The sequence below is a fragment of the Anomalospiza imberbis genome, chromosome 4 (genome assembly GCF_031753505.1).
Source record: "Anomalospiza imberbis isolate Cuckoo-Finch-1a 21T00152 chromosome 4, ASM3175350v1, whole genome shotgun sequence".
Taxonomy (NCBI): domain Eukaryota; kingdom Metazoa; phylum Chordata; class Aves; order Passeriformes; family Viduidae; genus Anomalospiza; species Anomalospiza imberbis.
This window is the reverse complement of record NC_089684.1, coordinates 70,056,223-70,078,860: the sequence shown is the minus strand read 5'-3', so window position 1 is coordinate 70,078,860 and position 22,638 is coordinate 70,056,223. Positions and strand designations below refer to the sequence as shown.

The following is a 22,638-nucleotide window of genomic DNA, read 5'->3' as shown; positions in this document are numbered from 1 at the left end:
TCATTTAAGGTGTATATCAATATCATTTTCAGTTGGTCCTGAATTATTTCACCTAATTTTGTCTTATGAAATAAATAAAACCCACTCTATTTTATCACTTACAACCTCGTTTTTTAGCAGAGTTGGCCCCAGCATGTTTCAGCTTGTGGATTCACAGTAAAATTTACTGATTTCTGCAAGTTTCAGACCTGTCTCCTGAGCTGTAAAATCCAAGATTAGAAGTTTCTGTTCCCTTCTTGACAGCATTGAGCGATTCTCAGATTTGAATAGGAAATTGCCATTAATAAAGGGGAGGGTGGGGAAATCAGAGGCAGCATATTTTGTAGTCATAAAATAAATGAACTTTTGCCGTGTTTATATTATACATATAATATGGCAGGAAGCAAAGATCAAAGCCATGTTTATAAAGGACATGGCCAGTTGTGTGCTTGGTGGAAACAAATGGGTTCGTGGGAGGCACCTAAAGAATGAACTTAGGATTTTTAGCTGTGGAATTCAGTGTGCCTCCTTTGACTTCTCTGATTTACATCAGCAGACAAGCTGGCACGAGGGTCTCGAGGCAGAACAGATATGGTAAAACAAAATAAAATTAATTTTTTCTACTGAAAAGTATTTGCCTGAGGATCCTTCTCTATTTCGAAGTACTGGGAGTAGCTCAGAGGAACAGGATCCCGATTTCCAGCTTCATTAGCTGGAAGGTTGTCAGGTGGTTGGATCTAGACAATCTTTAAAGTCTCTTTTATCCCAAATAATTCCGTGATTTCGTGATTTTTAGGTGTAAAAGGTGCAAATGAGGTTTAGAGCTGGTTCCTGCCCTGGTTGGCCAAGAAAGGGAATATCAGAATGGGGCTGCTCAGGGAGCTCAGCCTTCAAGGACTGGCATCTCCCTGAGCCCCACGAATCCCAAACTGTGTATTTGCAGGTTACACCACGTCCCCTCCGTTCCCCCCAATACACCTGATCACTGAAAGGGAAACTGAGGCACGGTCAAATGGGATAATTCATCCCTGGTCTTGCAGGGAGAGGAGTTCAGTGCAGTTTTACTGCTCTCTGCCTGAGTTATACCATCAACTGCAATGCTCCCACAGGGTGAAAATTCCTCACAGCAATGATTTCACCCCCGTGGAGAGCTGAGCCAACCCCCCCGAACACCACCCTCATCCACAGGAGACCCTGGAGCAGAGGCACCAGACAACAGCATGGTGAGAGCAGACATGCACAGCCCTGATTCACCACTCCAGGGACACCTCAGCTCTCCAGGCACCATGGATCCCAGGGGATTATCCCACTGGAGGGTGTCCCTGGGCTCCAGCTGTGCCTCGGGACACAGCCCAGGGAAACAGCCCCAGTGCTGGAGGGAGCTGAAAACCTCAGCAGGTCAAAATCTGTCCTGCAGTCACAGATGCTGCTCCCACTGACTTGAGAGGCAGCCCCGAGCAAGAGGATTTGAAAAACCCTGAGAAAAAGTGCAGCCCCAGCTGTGATGAATGTTCCTGTGGCTGCAGGGTTGGTGGGACACAAGTCCCCCATGGGCTGTGGGACACGTGGGTCCCAGCTGGCAGATGGAATGACAGACCTCTCTGCTTTGCTGAGCTCTGTGCAAAGGCTGCTGCCGATACTCAGGAATTATTTTAATCTCTCTCTTCCCAGCTCCAGGTTTAGCTACAGCATTCCAGAGGGTTAATCAGGTTCTGTGAGCTGGGTGCCTGCTGTCAGGATGAGGAGCAATGGCTTCCCTGCACATCCTGGGTCCCTGGTGCTGGAAGGGGACGTTGCTTTGGACATCACAGGTCCCTGGTGGGCTCTGTGCCTGCTCAGCCTCCCCTGCACGCAGGGGGGAGCATCTTTTTTGCAACCAACTTGCCAAAACTTTAGAGCACAACATGAGAGACAGCCCTAAATGGGCACACGGGCACTACAGCAGGGCCACAGCTCCTAGGGGTGGTGGATCAGACCTGGAAAACCACATGGGATCTTCACCCATCACCCTTATGGATAACACCCAGTCCTGCTCCAGGTCCCTGCACAACAGCAGCAAGCCAGGAAGTTAAGGTTTGTGCTTCAGGCTCTGATGCACTCCTTGAAGGGATAAAACCTCACTCATGTCCAACAGAGGTGGGAGCCCTGGACCCACAGGGTCTTATCCAGGTGCAGTTCCCAAAGTGGGAGAACGAGAAGACAGCAAAACTGTTGTTGGAGACCACCGTGTCATAGAAACAGCCTGTTTGAAACAGAGCTGCTTCCTCCTTAGCCTAAACTTCATTAGTTAAAATGCTGAATGCAGAATGAATTAATTAAAGCAATTATTATGTTGCTATTTTATTCACTTGCTATCCACTTTGATTGATTATATGACTTTGCTTAATAAATATTGAATAAGTGATAATTAATTGAATTAATTCATTGCTGGTTTATTCACCTATCAGTCACCTATCCCTCATTCCTATGCATGAGTTGTGTCCTGAAAAGTTTGTCCCAAGGAGCAGGTCCCCAGGAGTTCAGCCCCAGGCAGCGGGGCTGGGATGGGGTCACTTACCAAAAGGCAGGATGAAGAAGAAGGGGAACCAGCAGAGGATGAAAACACCCACGACGATGGCAAGAGTCTTGGCTGCTTTTTTCTCCCGGGAGAACTTGAGGAGCCGCACGGAGAGGGAGCTCCTGAAGTTGTGCCCCTTGCTCCGGGTGCTGGAGAGAGGCTCCTCCAGCACGCTGCGGCAGTGGATGCGCAGCACCACCTCCATGGACTTGTTCCTCTCCTTCTTGACCCCTGCTTCCAGGCTCCGGGTGGTCCGCCTGGCCACCACGTAAATCCTGAAGTACATCACCAGGATGACCATGAGGGGCAGGTAGAAGGAGAAGAGGGAGGAGAACAGGGCATAGCCCGGCTCCTCTGTGATGCTGCAGATGCTCTCATCCGGCGGCGGCGGCTCCTTCCAGCCCAGCAGTGGCCCGATGGAGATGACCATGGAGGAGAGCCAGACCACCACGAGGATGACCCCCGCCTTCCTCTCGGTCATGATGGTGGGGTACTTGAGGGAGTACTTGACGCCGATGTACCTGTCCACGGAGATGATGCACAGGCTCATGATGGAGGCAGAGCAGCACAGCACGTCCACCGCTGCCCAGATGTTGCAGAAGATGCGCCCGAACACCCAGAAGCCCAACACCTCCAGGGTGGCCGAGAAGGGCAGCACGGTGGTGCTGAGCAGCAGGTCGGCGATGGCCAGGTTGACGATGAAGTAGTTAGTGACCGTCTGCAGGTGCCGGTTGCAAGCCACCGAGAGGATGACCAGGATGTTCCCCACGATGGCCGAGAGGATGAAGACGGCCAGGAAGACCCCGACGCCCACCGCCTGCACATCCAAGGCGAAAGTCAGCGTGGTGCCGTTGCCCTCGGGGGTCTCCTCCCCTTCCAGCCCCCAGGACCGGTTGGCAGCGCTCTGGCTGCCTTGTCCCGTCCGGTTCCCACTCAAGCTGCCATTGCTCAGCTCGGGGAAAGTCATTGTAGAAAAAGTCCGGGCTCCATTGAGGGCGAGGAGAAAGCGGTGCCGAGGCGCAGCTCCCCCAGCATGATCCCCGGCCGGCAGCCCCCGCCAAGACGCGCTCCGCACCTCGCTCCCCCGGCCGGGGTGGAGGGAGGGAGGGATGGAGACAGAGGGAGGGAGGGCAGGACGCGCTGCCCGTCGCCCCCCGCCCGCTTCACGCCGTCCGTCCGCGCTGCCCCCCGTCCCCGCTGTGCCTGCCGCTCAGCCCCGCCGCCGGCCCGCCCGGGGGGGCAGCGCGGTCAGAGCCCCCCCGCCGCCCTCGCATGCCCCGGGGGCTGCGCTGGGCACGGCCGGCAGCGCCCGGCGGCTCCGCGGCTTCGCGCTCGGACCGGGAGCGGCGGGAGGGGCCGGACGGGCCGGGGGCGGGCGGGAGCCCCGCGCGTCAGGTGCCGCCGGGGGAGGAGGAGGAGGAGGAGGAGGAGGCGGCAGCGGCAGCAGAGCTGCTTTGCAGGACGAGGCGAGCCCGGGGCAGAGTGAAACCGGCAGCAGAGCAGGCGGGGAGAGGACAGATGATTCAGGGGGTCCAGGCGAGATGGTGATGGAGGGGGTTCAGGCACGCTCTGGGAGGAGGCAGCCCCCGGGAGAGTCTCGCAGCACTGGGGTGCATCCTCAGGAGGAGTCACTCAGAACAGGCGTGCAGCCCCAGGAGGGACCACTCAGAACTGGGGTTTAGCTCCCAAGAGGATCACTCAGCACTGGGGTGCAGTCCCGGGAGAGATCACTCAGCACTGGGGTACAGTCCCGGGAGGGATCACTCAGCACTGGGGTACAGTCCCGGGAGGGATCACTCAGCACTGGGGTACAGTCCCAGGAGGATCACTCAGCACTGGGGTGCAGTCCCGGGAGGGATCACTCAGCACTGGGGTACAGTCCCAGGAGGATCACTCAGCACTGGGGTGCAGTCCCGGGAGTGATCCCTCAGCACTGGGGTACAATCCCAGGAGGATCACTCTGTAGTGGGGTGCAGTCCCAGGAGTGGTCACTCAGCACTGGGGTGCAGCCCCAGAAGGATCACTCAGAACTGGGGTTTAGCTCCCAGGAGGATCACTCAGAACCAGGGTGCAGCCCCAGGAGGAGCACTCAGAACAGAGGTGCAGCCCCAGGAGCGGTCACTCAGAACCGGGGTGCAGCCCCGGGAGCGGTCACTCAGAACCGGGGTGCTATGCCGGGAGCGGTCACTCAGTACCGGGGTGCAGCCCCGGGAGCGGTCACTCAGAACCGGGGTGCTGTGCCGGGGTGCGGTCACTCAGTACCGGGGTGCTGTGCCGGGAGCGGTCACTCAGAACCGGGGTGCAGCCCCGGGAGCGGTCACTCAGTACCGGGGTGCTGTGCCGGGAGCGGTCACTCAGAACCGGGGTGCAGCCCCGGGAGCGGTCACTCAGTACCGGGGTGCTGTGCCGGGAGCGGTCACTCAGAACCGGGGTGCAGCCCCGGGAGCGGTCACTCAGTACCGGGGTGCTGTGCCGGGAGCGGTCACTCAGAACCGGGGTGCAGCCCCGGGAGCGGTCACTCAGTACCGGGGTGCTGTGCCGGGAGCGGTCACTCAGTACCGGGGTGCTGTGCCGGGAGCGGTCACTCAGAACCGGGGTGCAGCCCCGGGAGCGGTCACTCAGTACCGGGGTGCTGTGCCGGGAGCGGTCACTCAGAACCGGGGTGCAGCCCCGGGAGCGGTCACTCAGAACCGGGGTGCAGCCCCGGGAGCGGTCACTCAGAACCGGGGTGCTGTGCCCGGAGCGGTCACTCAGAACCGGGGTGCAGCCCCGGGGTGCGGCGCTCCCGTCCGTCACCGCCAGAGGGCAGCAGAGCGCAGGGTTTGCCCGGCGGGCCCGGGTCCCGCCCGCCCGCGGGTCCCGCGGCTGCGGGGAAAGCGCGGGAGGCACCATCCCTCTGGAACCACATCCCACTGGAACCACATCCCTCTGGAACCGTATCCCACTGGGACCACATCCCTCTGGAACCATATCCCACTGGAACCACATCCCTCTGGAACCACCATCCCTCTGGAACCACCATCCCTCTGGAACCATATCCCACTGGAACCACCATCCCTCTGGAACCATATCCCACTGGAACCACATCCCTCTGGAACCACCATCCCTCTGGAACCACCATCCCTCTGGAACCATATCCCACTGGAACCACATCCCTCTGGAACCACCATCCCTCTGGAACCACCATCCCTCTGGAACCATATCCCACTGGAACCACCATCCCTCTGGAACCACCATCCCACTGGAACCACCATCCCACTGGAACCACCATCTCTCTGGAACCACCATCCCACTGGAACCACATCCCTCTGGAACCACATCCCTCTGGAACCACCATCCCACTGGAACCACCATCGCACTCGAACCACCATCCCTCTGGAACCACCATCCCACTGGAACCACCATCCCACTGGAACCACCATCCCACTGGAACCACCATCCCATGGAAACCACCATCCCTCTGGAACCACCATCCCACTGGAACCACCATCCCATGCAAACCACCATCCCACTGGAGCCACCATCCCACTGGAACCACATCCCTCTGGAACCACCATCCCACTGGAAACACCATCCCTCTGGAACCACCATCCCACTGGAACCACCATCCCACTGGAAAACACCTGTGCTGGCAGCCCCGGGATTGCATCCCAGCAGGAGGATGCCCTGCCAGGCTGGCATGCCCCTCTCCTGGCATCTCGTCGTAGGACGTCCTATACGGCTGGCATGTCCCTGCCAGCCTCAACATCCCACCAGGAAGATGCCGTGCACAGCTCAGCCCCGGCACCCCACCAGGAGAATGCTCTGCCAGTCTGACAGTTCACCCCCAGCATCCCATCAGAAGGATGCCTTGCCAGGTTTCCTCTGTGGTCCTGCCTCCAGCATCCCTCCCATGCCGAACTCTGTTCTCCCAATCCTGACCCCTCAGTCCAGGCATCCTCCTCGGGGTGCAAGCATCCCATCATGAGCTCTTTCCCAAAGCAGAAGGGACAGTCATGGTCTTGCATTTGGGGACAGCTCCCTACCATGACTGAACCCTGCAGCAAAGCTTGGACACAGCAGCTTAACATATTATAACATAGAAGTATAATATATAGGAACATATTTCTGGCTAATTTAAACAGGGCTGAGGTTTTTTCCCACTGATAAAAGCAGATCCTGTTTACACTGGTTTCCTCCCGGTGACCTGCCTCCATACATTGTGATGGGGACTGACCCTGCTGGTGAACACGGGCTCTCCCTCAGCTTCTTTCTACTGTACACAGGAAATATTTCCTTGGAGTGTGTTTATCCATGATTTTTCAACTTTTTTTTTTCTTGAAAAAATAGTTGTTTCAAACGGCAGGCCAAGTGGAGAGTGGGATGATTTGACTGGTGCTGTCAGAGCATGGGAGATCTGTAGATTCACTGGGTATGAGAGTGGAAAAAAATATTATGGCTTATTTAATTCTTTATTTCCCTTGACAATCATTGCAGGAAATGACACATTTTTGATTTTCCTAATTTCTTTCATGCACTTTTTTCTTCCTTAAGATTTCACCCAATTTCCTTGAGCTGGGTTTTTGGCCCTGCTGAGAACAAGAGAACTTGAAAATACAAGAAAATAGGAACAAATACTTCAAAAGGAAAGTGTTCATAAGGATGGCTTTGCTTAAAATAACCCACCCAACAAACACTTAACAGCTTTTTTAATGTGAATTTTAAAAAAAGCTCAAGCACCCAACACTTGAGGTCAAATTCATTTTCCTTATGTTTTTATGAAAACATGTCAGCCACCAAAATGAAGGATTGTTTCTTACTTGGATGCTAAACTCAGCATGGGAAGATCTCATCCATGGAATTTTGCAGCCCTATCTTTGCAGCAACAGAGATTGCTGTGGAGATATATTTATCTCATCTAATCTATCCAGTGACACCCAGAGATAAAGAAAACATGTGCCTCTCTCCAAAGTGAAGTCTTGACTGAAGCTCCTCATGTACAGCGGGATTTTAACCACGTAGGAAGAAAAGCGAGGTTCATTGGGGTGAAGATTTTGTGTCTGCCCTGATCCTGCCTGTTGGAACCCTGGTTACTGAGAATTTCAGACTTTCTGTGCTGACAGGCACTGACCCCCAGGAGAACACTGCATTTGGCCTGAGGCCGTGGAGAAGTTTTCCAAAATGGAATGACAGAACTGGGATTGTGGGTGTGGAGTTTGGATAGAAGTGTGTAATGTCACAGGGTGGAAAACTCAGAGTTTAAGGTTTTAGAATATAGTAATATATATATAAAACAAGATGGAGGTTTTAGGGCAGGGGTTGGTCCTTCTTCTTCACCTTCTTCTCCATGGGTGTGGGTGGTTTTGTGTAATTGGATAAAAAAGTCCACATTGCAGCCACGGGTGGTTGGTTATTGGGTTAAAAGTAAACATAATTTAGGTGTCATTTCTTAGTTGGACAGTTTATCATTAAACAGCCGTGTAGAGAGAGAGACAGGGCTCCATTTTTAATTTGTTAGAGTGAAGTGCTGTAGAACTCAGGGTTTGTGAGACTGTAACAGAGATAAGAACAGATAAACATCTGAGTCTGAACAAGAAATACCATCTCACACATTTAATCCCAACCCTGGCAAAAAAGAAGCGAAAGAATCCACACCTGCCCTCCCTGGGTGAGCTCCCCTCCTCTCCCGATGTCTCCAAACACGACTTGTCCCTGCTGCTGAGAGGTTGGAGCTGGCATGGACTGCAGGGTTTGAATGGGGTGCAAGGATGGGATGGGAGAGAGGAAGGGGCAATTTTTGGTGGGGGTAAGAGCCTGGGGGCTGCCACATCTGCCCCAACCACACAGAAAACCCTTGAGGTTGCACTGGTGCCTTTGCCCTCCCCAGCAGGGCAGGGAGAGATCACATCCTGTGCCGTCAGTGCAGCTCAGCTAAAGCACATCAGAGCTCACTGCCATCCTGTCACCTCCTTGCTTTTCATCTGTTTCTCTCCAAATCAGGGCCATTATGGTTAATTTAAACTAATGAGGAACAGGGTTGTGTTGATGCACTTAAACCCAAATAAAAGTGTTGGGGTAGGTCTGCTTGGAGGAATTTGAAGCAAACACATGCAGAGATGTGTGAGCACCTGGGATCTTGCCAGTCAGCACGTTCAGCTCTTCCCTCTTAATGCCCTTCATCCCTTTCCTCCCTCTTTTTTTACCCTTTTGGTGCAGAGGTTATCCTGGGATTGAGGTAGTGCCACTTGGTGATGTGAACAGAGCTCTTTAGATAAAAAGACACACTCCTGATGAACAGTGTTTGTCACGCTGTAATTACATGTTATGCCCAAATCTTGGAAAGGAAAGGCAATTTTTTGGTTCAAGGCACCAGAGCTTAAAGGATTTTGATCAACATTTGCAAACACTCTGGGGTTTATGTCAAGGAGAGTGGGTGTAAGGTGTCCCTGCCTATGGCAGGGGTTGGAAATAAATTATCTTTAAGGTCCTTTCCAACCCAAACCATGATTCTGTGACTCTGCCCTTGCTCTGCAAAGGAAGATTACCCATGGTGCATCTGCCTGCAGCATCTCCTGGATCCAGAGCTGGGACAAATGGGTCCTGCTCATAACCAATGCAGAGCAGGGGCAAATTCATAATATTTAAGTGTTTGTAAAGGTGGGTTTGCCTTGCCTTGGGCAGGGCATCCAAAAATCCTCTGGAATGTCAGGATCAATCTTCACTACTTGTCCCTCTGAGGTCCTGTCCAGCTCTGCTGGCTCCTGGGCTGCTCCCAGGTCTTCAGGCACATTAAAATGAGCTAAAAGTGATTGCAAGGGATGCTTCAAACCTGTTCTGCTGCAACTTTTGTTTCCAAACATGGGGGATCTGGAGAAATTTGAGATCAGGACAATAACTGGGAGATGTAATGAACAAAACCTGAACTGGGCAATTGCTGCAGAGCATTAGAAATGTGGGGAATTTTGATTTTAATTGTGAATGAGGGGTGGTGTGTGTGTAATTTGTCCACCTTTGTTGGTGTTGTGATGTTACTGTTTTTCAACCTAAATGATTCTAAGAAGTTATTTTGAATTTGTTGGGGTGAATTCTTTTTGTTGATGTAAGTGAAGTCTTTGTGATTAATGCATATTTTGTTACTATTTTTGTATTTAAGTCTAGGAAAAATCAGGCTATGCTATGAATGTTTATGGCTTAATAAATGAGGCAGGAAGGAGAAGAAAACAGTTTTTGTTAACTGAATGATAAAGGGGGGGGGGCAAAGAAACTTTGAGCATCCCCTAATGATATCTACCTAAACCTGCTCAGATATGGATTACAATTCCCTTTCCGTTTGCCTTCCTGCTCCCACAGCCCATCCCAGCCACTATCACATCTCACGACATTTACTATTTTTTCCCAGTTTTCTCCTTTTCATGTGAGTGTGGCTGCTCTGAGTATGGTTTGGTTTTTAACTCTTTGCTCCCCTACTCGAGTGCTGTGATCCCAGAGCACACAGTGGAGATCTGGTCCAAGCCCCTTTCCTGAAGATGGATTTGGCTTTTCCAAAACCTTCCTCCATGGTGGCTTTCTCCTCCTTCTGTGGACTCCCTGTCCTCTGGGTTGGAAGGTTGCTGGTCGAGTCTGAACTTTCTTTGCTCCTTGTTAGCTGATGAAGAGAGCAATTTATTACCTTCCTCTTGCAGGTTTGTAATTTAATTTTGGAGCAACTGAATAGGAAAAAAAAAAAAAAGGAAAAATAATTACAGAATGGTTTGGGTCGGAAGGAACATCAACGACTATCTCTTTCCAACCCCTGCCATGGGCAGGGACAACTTCCACTATTCCAGGTGGCTCCAAGCCCCATCCAGCCTGGCCTTGGGCACTTCCAGGGATCCAGGGGCAGCCACAGCTTCTCTGGGCACCCTGTGCCAGGGCATCCTTACCCTCACAGGGAACAATTCCTTCCCAATATCCCGTCCATCCCTGTCCTCTGGCAGTGGGAAGCCATTCCCTGTGTCCTGTCCCTCCATCCCTTGTCCTCAGTCCCTCTCCAGCTCCCTTGGAGCCCCTTGAGGTACAGGAAGGGGTCCTAAGCCTCTCCAGGCTGAACAATCCCAAATCTCTCAGGCTGTTTCCATAGCAGGGGTGGTCCAGCCCTTGGGGAACTTCTGTGGCCTCCTTTGGACCCCCTCCACCACGTCCACATCTTTCCTGTGCAGAGGAGCCCAGAGCTGGATGCAGCAGTGCAGGCGGGGTCTCACTGCCCTCCCTTGGGGAAAGAATGACCAAGCTCATGAACTCCTTTCTGACCGTGCTCTTAGTGCAGGCCAGGTGCTTTGGCAGCTCCCTGCTGTGATTTACAGTGAGCTCCCTGAGAACCAGAAATTATTTTGGCTTCCTGGATGCAAGAGCTGACAGGGCAAGTGGAGGAGGGAGACTGAGGCAAATTGGAGCCCCTCCAAACAAAAAAAAAAAACAAACCCAAAAAAACAACGGGGATGAAGTGAGGTGGCAAAGCATCTTCCAGGGCATAAAGTGAGGTGGTAAAGCATCTTCCGAACCATCAGCCATGAGTGCCTATGGACACACAAGGAATGTGGGCATTCAGGAGGTGCAGGCCTCCACCCCATGTCTCAGCCCCAGCCTGATCCAGTGGGCAGGAGCCAAGGAGAGAGGCTGGAGCTGCTGTGTGGGAGGGGAAGAGCTCCAAGTGCCATGCTGCTGCCTGGGAGGCCACAGCAGGTGGGATGAGTAGATAGAACAAGCAGATAAGTGTGGTTTATAGGGATGGTGGGACATGTTTGTTATTTCAGTGGGAATGCTGATGTGCTCAAAATGAAGCATTCCTCAGGGATGTTCTTTTTTTTTGCCTTTTGCTCTGTTAAAAGCCATATAATAAAACACTCCAATACCAGGCAGAGCATTTTAGACCCACATTACAAAACACTTTTTTTTTTTTTCAGGGAGGAATGAGCAAAACATAAGGCAAATTACTTCAGAATTACTGGAAGAATTAGCAATTAGCAGAAAAATGGCTAATGACGGTGTAAAAAAAGCAGTTGCTGATGCATAGAATGAAATAAATAACAGCATAAGAGATAAATCACAGCAGAACCAAATATATAAATAAAAATGCTACAAAAGGTCAAAATTGCAACAAAGAATTGCTCTGTTATCACACAAAAATATTTCTGTTGGCAGTTTTATTTCTTTGCGAAATTTCACTTCACCAAAATGTCAGCATTTATTTGCCATTACTCTGTATTTTCCTACCAGTTAGAAATCGAGGCCATCAGCTGCTTCAAGTGGCAGGTATGGAATGAGCCCTGAACCAAAGCCCCTCTGATTTGTCACCCCTCTGTCATGCCTCTCATGGTTGATTCTTTGGCTCGTAAATAAAAGCCCGAGAAATGGTTTTTGGAAAAGGACACCAAACTAGGACTTCATAGAACCCTGAGCTGGAAGGGACACACAAGGATCATTCAGTTCAACCCCTGTCCCTGCACAAACACCCCAACAAGCCCACCCTGTGCATCCCTGGAAATGTTGTCCAAACTCCCCTGGGACAGCTCTGGCAGACTTGGGGCCGTGCCCATTCCCTGGGGAGCCTGGGAAGTGCCCAGCACCCTTTGGGGGAAGAAACTTTTCCTAAAATCCAACCTAAACCTTCTCTGGGACAGCTCCAGCCGTTCCCTTGGACCCAGGCACTGGCATAGAGAGCAGAGGTCAGAGCTGCCCCTGGGGAGGAGCTGCAGACTCCCATGAGTGTCCCCTCAGTCTCCTGTTCTTCAGGCTAAACCAAGCAAGGGACCTCAGCCACTCCTCATATGGCCCCTCCAGACCCTTCACCATCTTCACATCCCTCTTTTGGACACTCTCTAATAGATTTATATCCTTCTTGTATGGCCCACAAAGAAGTTGTCATGACATCATTCCATCCTGTCAGTCATAACATAACCAGAAAACTCGAAAAAGTCATTGATTGTCCCAACAGCTGATCTTTTGGTGGACAGGGAGTTGGGTAGAGAAATGGAGATGTTGGGAGGAGAGGAGGATTTGCAAAGAGGATCCTGAGTGTTTGGCTTGAGGACTTGCCTTTAGCAATCAGGAGCAGGGGACACTTGCAGGGCATCAGGGTGTTGCTGGGTGGCCAAGGGGTTGCTCTGCTGGCAGAAGTGGGGCAAAAAGGTGACCACGAGTTTTAGTCTAGGCCAGGAGGGTGCTTTAGAAACAAGGTAATGATCTTGATTCTGATAAAGCCCCACAGACTGAAGCCTTTTTGCAATTCTCTTTTTATGACACATAAATATAAATTAATATGTACTATTTCTATAAGTTCAAGTCGCATTGTAATTTTTCCCAGGAGCTTGTTTGCTTTCTTAAGGGAACACAAGGAGCTTGCAGGTTTCCATGCTTCAATTTAACTAAACTAAGTAATAGCAAATATTAAAACATGGCACAAAAATGAGTGGCACAGGCTCAGACTAAAATTAGACTGCAAACTGGGTGGTGTTCCTCAGTTTTGCCTTCAGTTGGAATTAACCAGAGTTAGTTTAGGAGCTACCTTGTGACAGACTAACAAGATCTGGGTTCAGTGTGTGTGAGGCTTTTGTTTGTTTTTAACAAGCCACCTAAAACACTAAAGGATGGGGAATAAATTTCAGATTCATTTATTTCTGTGGCATTAAGGAAGGTCATCCCCTGACTGGGCTCCTCGCCTCATGTCCACCTCAGGTTAGGAGTCAATAAAATGTGTGCTTGAAGCTGATGACCTGAGGGCAGAGACACATGCTGGAGGCACAGCCATGACATGAGGGCAGCTCCCTGTGAAAACTTCACCTGCAAGACAATTTCTCTTGCACTGAAGTCTTCAGTCACCAGCTTTGTGTGTCTCCTACTTCCTGGTGGTGGTTTCTCTGTTTTCTTTTCAAAGCAAAGTTTGGAGCTGAGCTCAGCCATCTTTCTCCATCAGAATCTTCAGGGCCTCTTTGGCTCTGTAACATGGGCAGTGAGGGGTTGAGAGAGTTACATTTCTTCTGTAATGCCTGGCTTTTTTCTTCTGATCAAATGGAATCCATTGCAAAGTGGAATCCTATGGCAGCACTGACAGCAGCAGGAGAACATCTTCTCATCCCTGTTTCAGCACCTTGTTGATCAGCTCAGCCTCCCCGACGTTCCCATGGAAGTCAGAAATGCATTTGTGTATTTTTTTACTTGAACCCTCATGTTCTGCAAATCTCCCCATTAATCCAACAAGAAATGTCCCCTTGAGTGATGGTAATGCTTAGTCTGGGAATATTATTTCCAACAAAGAGATTGCACCTGAGTAAATATCCAGATCTGAGATGTATTTGAATAATGTCTCTAGCTGCTGGTCCGAATATTGAATATGATGCAACCCACAGAGCTAAAAGAACAATGAATTTAGCAACAGGCATAGCAATGGCCATGTGAAGGCATTAGCCAGACGTTTGTTTTTAGCAGGGCACATGTGGGATTGCTTTGTTCTCTTTCCCCTGGCTCTTGTGTAACTGCAGGGCTGCATTTTCAGCTTTAGAAGCCAGAAGGGCACAACAGATTTGTCCTGGCCAGTAAAAGCAAAACCACATTACTGAGAGCTCTCTGGTCTGGAGGTGAACGGGTCAGAGAGGGCCCAATACGAGACGTTTTGCTGAAGGAATGACGTTATTGCAGTGGCTCTGGTATTTGGATGGCAGCATCAGTGCCTTATTTGCTGTTCCTAAGTAATCCTGGGCTGCTCTGTCCTTGCAGCCCGTGAACATGGCCTTTCAGGGCAGGGCTTTCAGCTGGCAAGAGGAGAACAGGCAGTGGAGAGAGAAAAATGTGCCTGGGGCTCCAGAGCTTGGAAGAACAGCTGCTTTGGGAGCCAGGGGCTGCATGCAGATGTATTTTTCCAGGTGAATGTCCATCCAAGGATATAGCAAGGCTTGCAAAGCTTAAATGAGATGCCTTGAGTCAGACTTGCCAGTGTAAGGATGGCTGTTCAGGTGGGAAAGGTTACGGAGCTGCAGCTACCAAATTCCTTCACTGGTGGTTTTGCATTTTGGTACAAGTCCTGTTTCTGCAAATGAGCTTTGATGGGGTTTGGGAATCGTCCATGTGGTTCCTAAATCCCATGGAAGGGCAGCAGCCTAACCAGTGGCTGCTGAGAAGGGGAGATGGTCACCTCCTCCTCTTTTTTGCTGCTCCAAGGGGCCTTGGGCAGTACTGTTGGGTGAACTTTTAAACACAAAGCTGAAAGCTTTCGAGCAACCATGCAATTATTGTAGCATGCACCTTATTTTCTGACTTACCAGCTAGATCCAAACCCCAAAAGTGGGATCAGATCTCCCACCAGTAAGGAAGTAACCTCATTGACCGAGTGTACCTTTCAAATTATACGTTCCACGTGGAAGGAGGGGGTTGGAAAGAAATTTCAGAAATTTTTTGCATATCTTCCCACGGTTAAAGACAAAGAAACAAAGGTATTAACCAGGATCCTTCAGGGAAAGGAGCTAAATTTTCTGTCTCTACATTTAAATTTCCTGGGCCACCATGGTCCCTGCTGAGCCAGGCTCAGTTGCCCCTCAAGGCTGCAGGCTGTGAAGTCCTGAGAGACCTGAACTTTGGTCTGAAGATATTTTGACATCACCAATGTGCAAAGAGCCACCATTTAACAGAGGCCATCTTTGCCTGGGGGTATCCCATGTACCTCCCTCTTTTTCCCTGTCAAGCATTTCCTTGGAAGTCATAGAGGTTTGGGTTGGAAGGGACATTAAAAATCATCTCAGGGCATTTGGTAGGGTCATGATTTCTTCTGTTTATTAATCCATAGGGTTTCTCAAGAGAAATCCAGAAATCAGAAGCAAACTCCCAGAAGGACCTATTGAAATGAATCCTGATCTTGGTGATCAGGGATCTTGAGATCTAATGACTCAATCAGGCAAAATATGTGACTCCCAAAGACTCATGGAAAATTCTTTGGAGAATACAGTGAATTATCTGCTTGCATCACCTATGTAGAGATCTGAGTCAGGTCAAGGAATCAGTCATCATTAAAAATATCATCATCATCATTTTTGGTAGGGACTAGAATAAAAATATACAGAGAGGAAAAGAATTAGAATCCATTTCTGGAAAAGTGTGTGTTATCAGCAGCTTGACAGTCAGTGGGAGAAAATGGTACAGATTAGAGGCAGTAATCTGGGAAGTGAGGCAGAGGGAAATCAGTAAGAATACACTGAAAAACAGTAGGAACCCGACACATTTTTTCCCAGCTTCTGGGTTGGAGAAGCAGCTGATTTCCACAATGCAGGCGTGAACAGGGAAGTGCAATAATCTGATACAGATGTCCCAGCAGTGAGTGAATCCTTGGTTTTGACAGCAGTTCTCTGGAATTCAGGAAATTACTGTGGTTAGATGCTAATGCTTTCTCCTGCTTTGCTTTGCTTCCAGGTTGAGGGAAAATAAAACATGAAAAATGAACACAGATGTTATGGAAAGCTGAGAGGCTGGTCATGGAGTTTGTTTTTCCCTCCTGATGTTTGAAGCTGTGTTTGCTGGAGAAAGTGTGAGGAGCAAATGTTTGCCTTAAGTTCTATTTGTTTATGGAGAATATAACAGCCAATTCCTAGAGCCAACACAGACCAGAATTCCGCTCCTCACCATCCAGGAATGCTTCCTCATTCCAGATAATTCCATGTATTGGGGTTCCATTAGAAGAGTGCTGAGGGGTCAGGAGAGAGGGTGAATGTGAGCAAAATTAGCATGATTATCTTGTTGAATGCTAGGGAAATAACTTGTTTAGAAGAGCTCTAACCCCCAGTTGTGTATTTTCAGCACAACAATATATGAAAATCTCTTTGTAGAACAGTGGCCCACCTCTGATCACTTCATATTTTACGAAACAGTTGGGTGCAGCACTGTACTAGTGAGAAACTCTGGATTTTCCTGCACAGTGGACACATTTTGACAGTGATGGCTGTGGCACAGCTGCCAAATTATGATTATCTAAGGCTGGATATTCTTTTGGCTGCAGATTAGCTGTTAAAGCAAAATTCAGTCAAAATTGCCAAGAAATGCATTAAAGGAGAGCAAAAGGGCTGGTGAGGATACCAAAGACAGAGATAAATAACAGGACAAGTTGTAGATGATCCATCCTTGGAAGAGTTCTAGGCCAGGTTGGGCTTTGGAGCAACCTGGTCTAGTGGAAGGTTTCCCTGTCCATGGCAGGGGTGTAGAATGAGGTGGTCTTTAAGGATCCTTCCAAACCAAACTTTTCTACGAATCTGTGATTCTGTGATATCAACTCTGCCTCCAGCTGCAGGAAGAGAATGCACCTGGATGTTCTGGTGAGAGTTTAGGTGGTAAATACTCAGCAGAGGATACAGGTGTGTGACCACCTATCTGCTCTGCTCCTAGGTTCTTTCCTAGGCTGTTGCCACTGCCCGAGAAAATTCCCCAGACTTTTTTGTCATCCCAGCGAGGCCACTTTACATGTTCATACTGGGGAAAGAGGAGGAGTGAGGCCATTGCATGTGATGATTCACTAATCTCATCCCCCAGAATTTCCCATGAAAATGGAATAATGAAATTGTTGGATGAAAACCAGAGATACCACAACCCGCTACAGGCCAAGCAGCAGGACTCAGATAACATGTGGAGCAGACTTCTGGTCTTCTGAGTTTCCACCAGGCCTCAGAGAATCTTAAAGGTTGGAAAAAGTCTCCAACCTTTGAGCAAACACCACCTTGCCAACCAGACCGGAGCTCTGGGTGCCACTGCTCATTTCTCAAACACTTCCAAGGGTGCTGAAAGCAGCCACCCCCTCCCTGAGCAGCCTGTTCAACCCGCTCTGGGAAGAAATTTTTCCTGAATTTATCTTATTTTTATGGATTGGTGAAATAAAAAAACATATGGAACTGACAAAAAAGGGACCTGATGGCAAAATTTAGTATAAAAAATACCTTAATGTTCATAGCTCAGGTAAGTGTTTTTGAATAATTCCATGGGCATTGGCTAATTCTTTAAAATCAATGAGCTGGATTCATGAAGGAGAACCTAATTTGGATTTTTTTTACTGCAGCTTGAAGTGCTGAAGCTGAATGTGGTGAGCACGGTGTGATACATCCAGCTGGAGCAATGCCTTCAGGTGTGTCAGTTCAGGTACTGGAGGAATTATCTGCTGTCACGCAAGACACCTAAAAATGCCACAAACTCTTGGCTCTGTAATAGGTAATTCCATAAATATCTTGGATTTCTATGCACCAGCCTAGAACTCAATAGGGTAAAACAACAAGCACCACAAAAGTTAGCAGTGGAAACGCAAACGCAGACCATTGTGGCACTCCATAAATCAGGAAATTCTGAGTTGAAAGCAATGGTAGACTGAGGGAATGGGCTGGAGGATGTGTCATGTTTTCATGCCATGTTCTGGCTCTCCCTGACTCTGGACAAGGCAGATAATTTTAAAGTCAGCTTCAGAGCCCTTCTTAACAAAATGCACATATTTGATGCCTCCCTGCCACGTGGTGGCACGTGGAAGGAAGGGGTTGTAAAGAATTTCAGAAATATTTTGCATATTTTCCCACAGTTAAAGAAACAAAGGTATTAACCAGGATCCTTCAGGGAAAGGAGCCAAATTTTCTGTCTCTACATTTAAATTTCCTGGGCCACCATGGTCCCTGTTGAGCCAGGCTCAGTTGCCCCTCAAGGCTGCAGGTTGTGAAGTCCTGAGAGAGCTGAACTTTGGTCTGAGGATATTGTCACCTCAGCAGGGCCCTGTTAGGACTGATGTGTGTCACTAACTTGTGCTGCCCCTTCCCTGACCTACCCCAAACAATAGTCTAGGACAAGAGTGATGGGCTCAGGGGGTGCCAGGACTGGCAGGAAGGGAGGTGGCCCTGCCATGGTCCTGGTCCCACTCCTGACCCCATGCAGGCTCACTGGGTGCTCAGCCCTATAAACCAGGCTGCAGGAGGGGAGGGGAATCTGTGACATCTTCTGGGAAGCAGACTGACAGATCTGTCCCAAGACTAAGACAAAGGGCCTAAAGCTCTTAACTGAAGTCTGCCTTGGTCCTCTTTGCTTTTCTCGCCCTAAGCATTGTATTTTCCCATAATGACTGGTTCAGGATCACCAGACTGGTTAATGACCTGGAATAATTTCATAAGAGATGAACCCGGACTGGGATTCAGCCAAGACACATAAACGGTTCAATTACCTGATTAGGGGATGAGCTTAAGCCAATTTGCAAGCAAAAACAAGGTCTGTGGGATTTAAGTCAGTTCTTATCGTGGTCATCATCTCAGGACAAAAAATGCAAGAGAGATGAATCTCCCTGTGGTTGGCAAAGATTAGAAAATGTGTTGCTTCCTCCTCATATGACATGCTTAATTCCTAAGTATCTGCTGGACAGCTTGGGTGGATTCTTGCACTGCTGACTTTCCCAAAGTCAGCAAAGCAAGGTTATATCCTTCCAAACAATGTGCTCAAAGCAGCCTGCTCCTATTAGGAAAAAAACTATACTGCTGAGAGATTTGCTTAATTGGAGCTTCTCTCCAGAAACTGGGTTGGCTCCTCAGTGGCAGATCCCAGTGATGGTCATGGAACTGAGATGTGTAGCCAAAGCAGGACATGCCAGGGCGTGATACAAACTCAGGTTACTGGGATGTTCATCCAAATGTTCTTACACAAGCTGGCTTATTCATTTTGTACATTTGTATTGTATTCTTGCCTCTAAGTCTTGGCAATCACCATGAATCATTATGGACACCCCACTCAAAGAATATTATTTTAACTAGACGCATTCAAATCAAGGAGAAGAAAGGAGCATGGTTCACCTGAAACACTCAGAAAACTGCAGGATTTTATCAAAAGTTACAGGCAGCGACTCTTTGCTTAACAAAAACTGGTGGTAAGGCCACAGGGTGCCCAGAGAATCTGTGGCTGCCCCTGGATCCCTGGAAGTGTCCAAGGCCAAGTTGGATGTTGCTTGGAGCAACCTGGGCTGATGGAAAGTGTCCCTGTCCATGGCAGGGGGTGGGATTGGATGATTTTAAAAGTCTCCTCCAGCACAAACCCTTCTGTGTTTCTATAACATCTTCATCCAGTGCCAAAACCGTCTTCCAGCTCTGTGTGAAATGCAGCTTTGAATCCATTTCTGGAAAATTAGCTGAATTAATCACAGTGATACCTATTGGTAATGAAAGGAATTCTTTGACATGTCTGGAAAGGAGAGTGCAGCAGGGTGTGTGAAGAACCTGGGAAAATCTGGATGTTAATAAGCCCTAATTTTTGATTTTAAGCTAAAAAAATAAACCCACCCAACCAACCAAATCTAAGCAAAGAAAAAAGATGTTACGACTTTTAATAGAATAGGTAGAAACATATTAAGAACATGAAGAAAGTGGAGAGTCTGGATGAGACTAAATCTGCATGAATGAGCCTTAGGAAAAAAGGGCAAGATATTGATTATGGTCTTCAGAAAAATGCATTTGTTCAAATGGAAGAAGACCCAGAAGGGAAATTTTAAAGCTGAAAAATTGTGGAGAACTGGCAATGCCTTAGGAAATTTCTGTTAAAGTAAGATATACAGACTATTGCAACATGGAAAACAGCTCAAGGAAGTTGTAGGAAACTTGTCAGAATTAACATTACTGAAAAGAAACAATAAGTCAGACTAAAATGGAAGGAAAAAAAGTTTGTATCAAGAAGGTGTTTCAAAGCATCTGGACTTGAAACCATTCACCTGCCTGTGTTATTGATGTTAACTGGAATAACCCACAGAGTTATGGAAATGACCTTTGGGAACATGGGGTAGGGCTGAGGTGGGAAAAGAGTTACAGGGTGCCAGTCTTTGGAAAGAAGAATGCAGTGAGTCAGCATCATTCCAGTTTTCAGAATAATATTGAAATAAATCCTCAGTCTGTAAGTGTGACGAAGACAAAAGAGGGATGAATAACAGCCAAAACTTTTAATTTTTTTTAAGGACAACCTGTGCTGAAGAATTTTAATTTTTTTTTTTTTTTTTGACAAAACAGTAGGCCTGGAGGATTGGGGGAAAAAACCCATAGATATTAGATATGACTTAAGGTCTGGACATTATTTACTAAATAGAGTTCTAAGCAATTTTGAGAATTAAAGATTAGATAATGCTGCTGTTGATTGCACCAGAATTTGACTGAAAAATAGAAAAGCATTCATAACTATTCTCTGAGAATTATCAGACTACAATGATGTATTAAGAAACAATAGCATAAATCTCCGTAGGGCAGGCACCAGTCATCAATTTTTATTAATGAGTTAGAAATTTTGCAGAGTGATCACATTTGCAACCCATGTGCACACGCAGAAGGACAAGACTGAAATCCAAAATTGTCTGGATTGGGAAAATCATCTGGAAAAAAATAAAGTCAAGTTCAATAAGACCAAATGTAAAATTCCAGCCCCAGAAGGAATAATCAGCTGGGTGATGCAGAAGAATGGATGAATGACAGCAGCACACGAGGAACATTTGTCAGGAATTCTCACTGCTGTGAAAGAGGAAAGTGCCCTGCAGAGATGGGAATCCACCAGGCTGTGAATAAAAATCAATCAACTTCATAACAACTATTTTTCTCTCTTGAACCATTTTAATATGACATAACACTCTTAAAATGTGTGCAATCTTATTGCTGTGAATATACTGGAAATTATTTTAATATTTCCACATTCTATGATTTTTCAGGGTTTGGTGTATTGTTATTACCTCTCATTAAATTTTAAATTTGGATAGTAAAAAAAAAGGAGCCTGGAGCGGCAATGGGAAGGTTTTCTACTGATATGGTTGGTTTTGGCACAGAACTCTTGGTGACTTTGGTCTACAGAATGTTTCTTGTTTGTGATGAGCTCTTCTGTTAATTCAGAAAGGAGATGACAGAGGGCTGATGATGGTGATGGTCATGCTAACACACGAGCAATTTTGGGTTGGCCAACGGCTCTCCCAGATTCTGGGTGGTGCCACTTTTCTAACAAAGGGGACCACAGACAACTCCAGGTGAACAAGGATTTAGAATTTAGGCACCGTGCCACATTCATCTGACCACATTTCTTAGGTCCCAGTCACTCGCCTGGGAATGAGGATGTCTGCCCAACACACTGGCATTGGCTGTGAGAGTTCAACCAGAATTTCATGGAACCACAGCTTCAAGTTTTAGGTTCGAAGGAGCCTCCAGAGACCACCCAATCCAACACCCTGCTCAAAACAGGTTTCACTACACCAGGTTGCTCAAGGCCATGCCCAGATGGCTCTGGAACAACTCCATGGAAAGATAATTGTTTTTAACAACTCTGTTTTCCCAAGGTTTTTTGAGGGGGTGAATATCAAGATCATTTCAATCCTATGATAATCCTCAAAGCCAAAAATTCAAATGCTACAAGCTAAAGGTGCTGAAAAGAATGAATTGCGAGCGCAGAATAATTAAAGAAAATTAAAAAAAAACAAAAGAGAAAAGGATGAGAAGCAAGTGGGAAAGAGTAAATTCCCCTTTTGTGCAGATTTCAAGATGTTCAGACAAAGAGATAACAGGGTGCTAATGTCCCAAGTCCTCGACTGTTTTGATTGGCAGGAACAGCAGAACGAAGTCAGCTATAGTTAGATCTTGTTCCTACATGTCCAGACAGCTCCGTAAAAATGCAGGAATTTAAGGAGGAGTGAATCCTGCCAGCTCTTACCCAGACATGTGAAACTGCTGAGTCCAGCTCCGCTACCTCGGTGCGGAAAAGTTTTCAAGACCCTGTGCCAGGCAAGTCCCTTAAACAGATTTGTCTGTGATTCTTGCTCAGCAGCCTTTCCAAAGCATATCCGATTCCCAGGCCCTTTGGAAACTTCACCTGGCATTAATTCCGTTTGTATTTACAAATGCTGTAAATTAGAGGTGTCACATGGACTGATAGCTGCAAGAGGGCTGTTATTTTTTATACTCTATGGTCAGGAATAATGAGTCTGCTCATGGGCCAGAAAGCATGATTTCCCATTTGGAAGAATTTAAAGAATTAATTGTTTGGCAGAACAAATGTACTTGTAAAATTAGGCGTCAGAACACATTTTGCCCTTTGATTCCCTCTAAAATTCTCAGATAAACCAACTTAACCCAGATACACAA

General features: G+C 48.0%; 1 protein-coding gene and 1 long non-coding RNA gene across 2 annotated transcripts in view; one reads left to right on the top strand and one right to left on the bottom strand.

The window, feature by feature from the left end:
* Window positions 1-3,659, bottom strand: part of ADRA1D (adrenoceptor alpha 1D) — a 42,085-nt gene extending 38,426 nt beyond the window's left edge. Inside the window, exon 1 of the mRNA XM_068189062.1 lies at window positions 2,537-3,659. Within this exon, the coding sequence (XP_068045163.1) occupies window positions 2,537-3,503 (967 nt within the window). The 5' untranslated portion in view covers window positions 3,504-3,659. The remainder of the gene's footprint in view (window positions 1-2,536) is intronic.
* LOC137473237 (uncharacterized) overlaps window positions 1-22,638 on the top strand; it is a 254,689-nt gene that overhangs the window by 25,670 nt on the left and 206,381 nt on the right. The gene's annotated exons all lie outside the window — the stretch shown is intronic.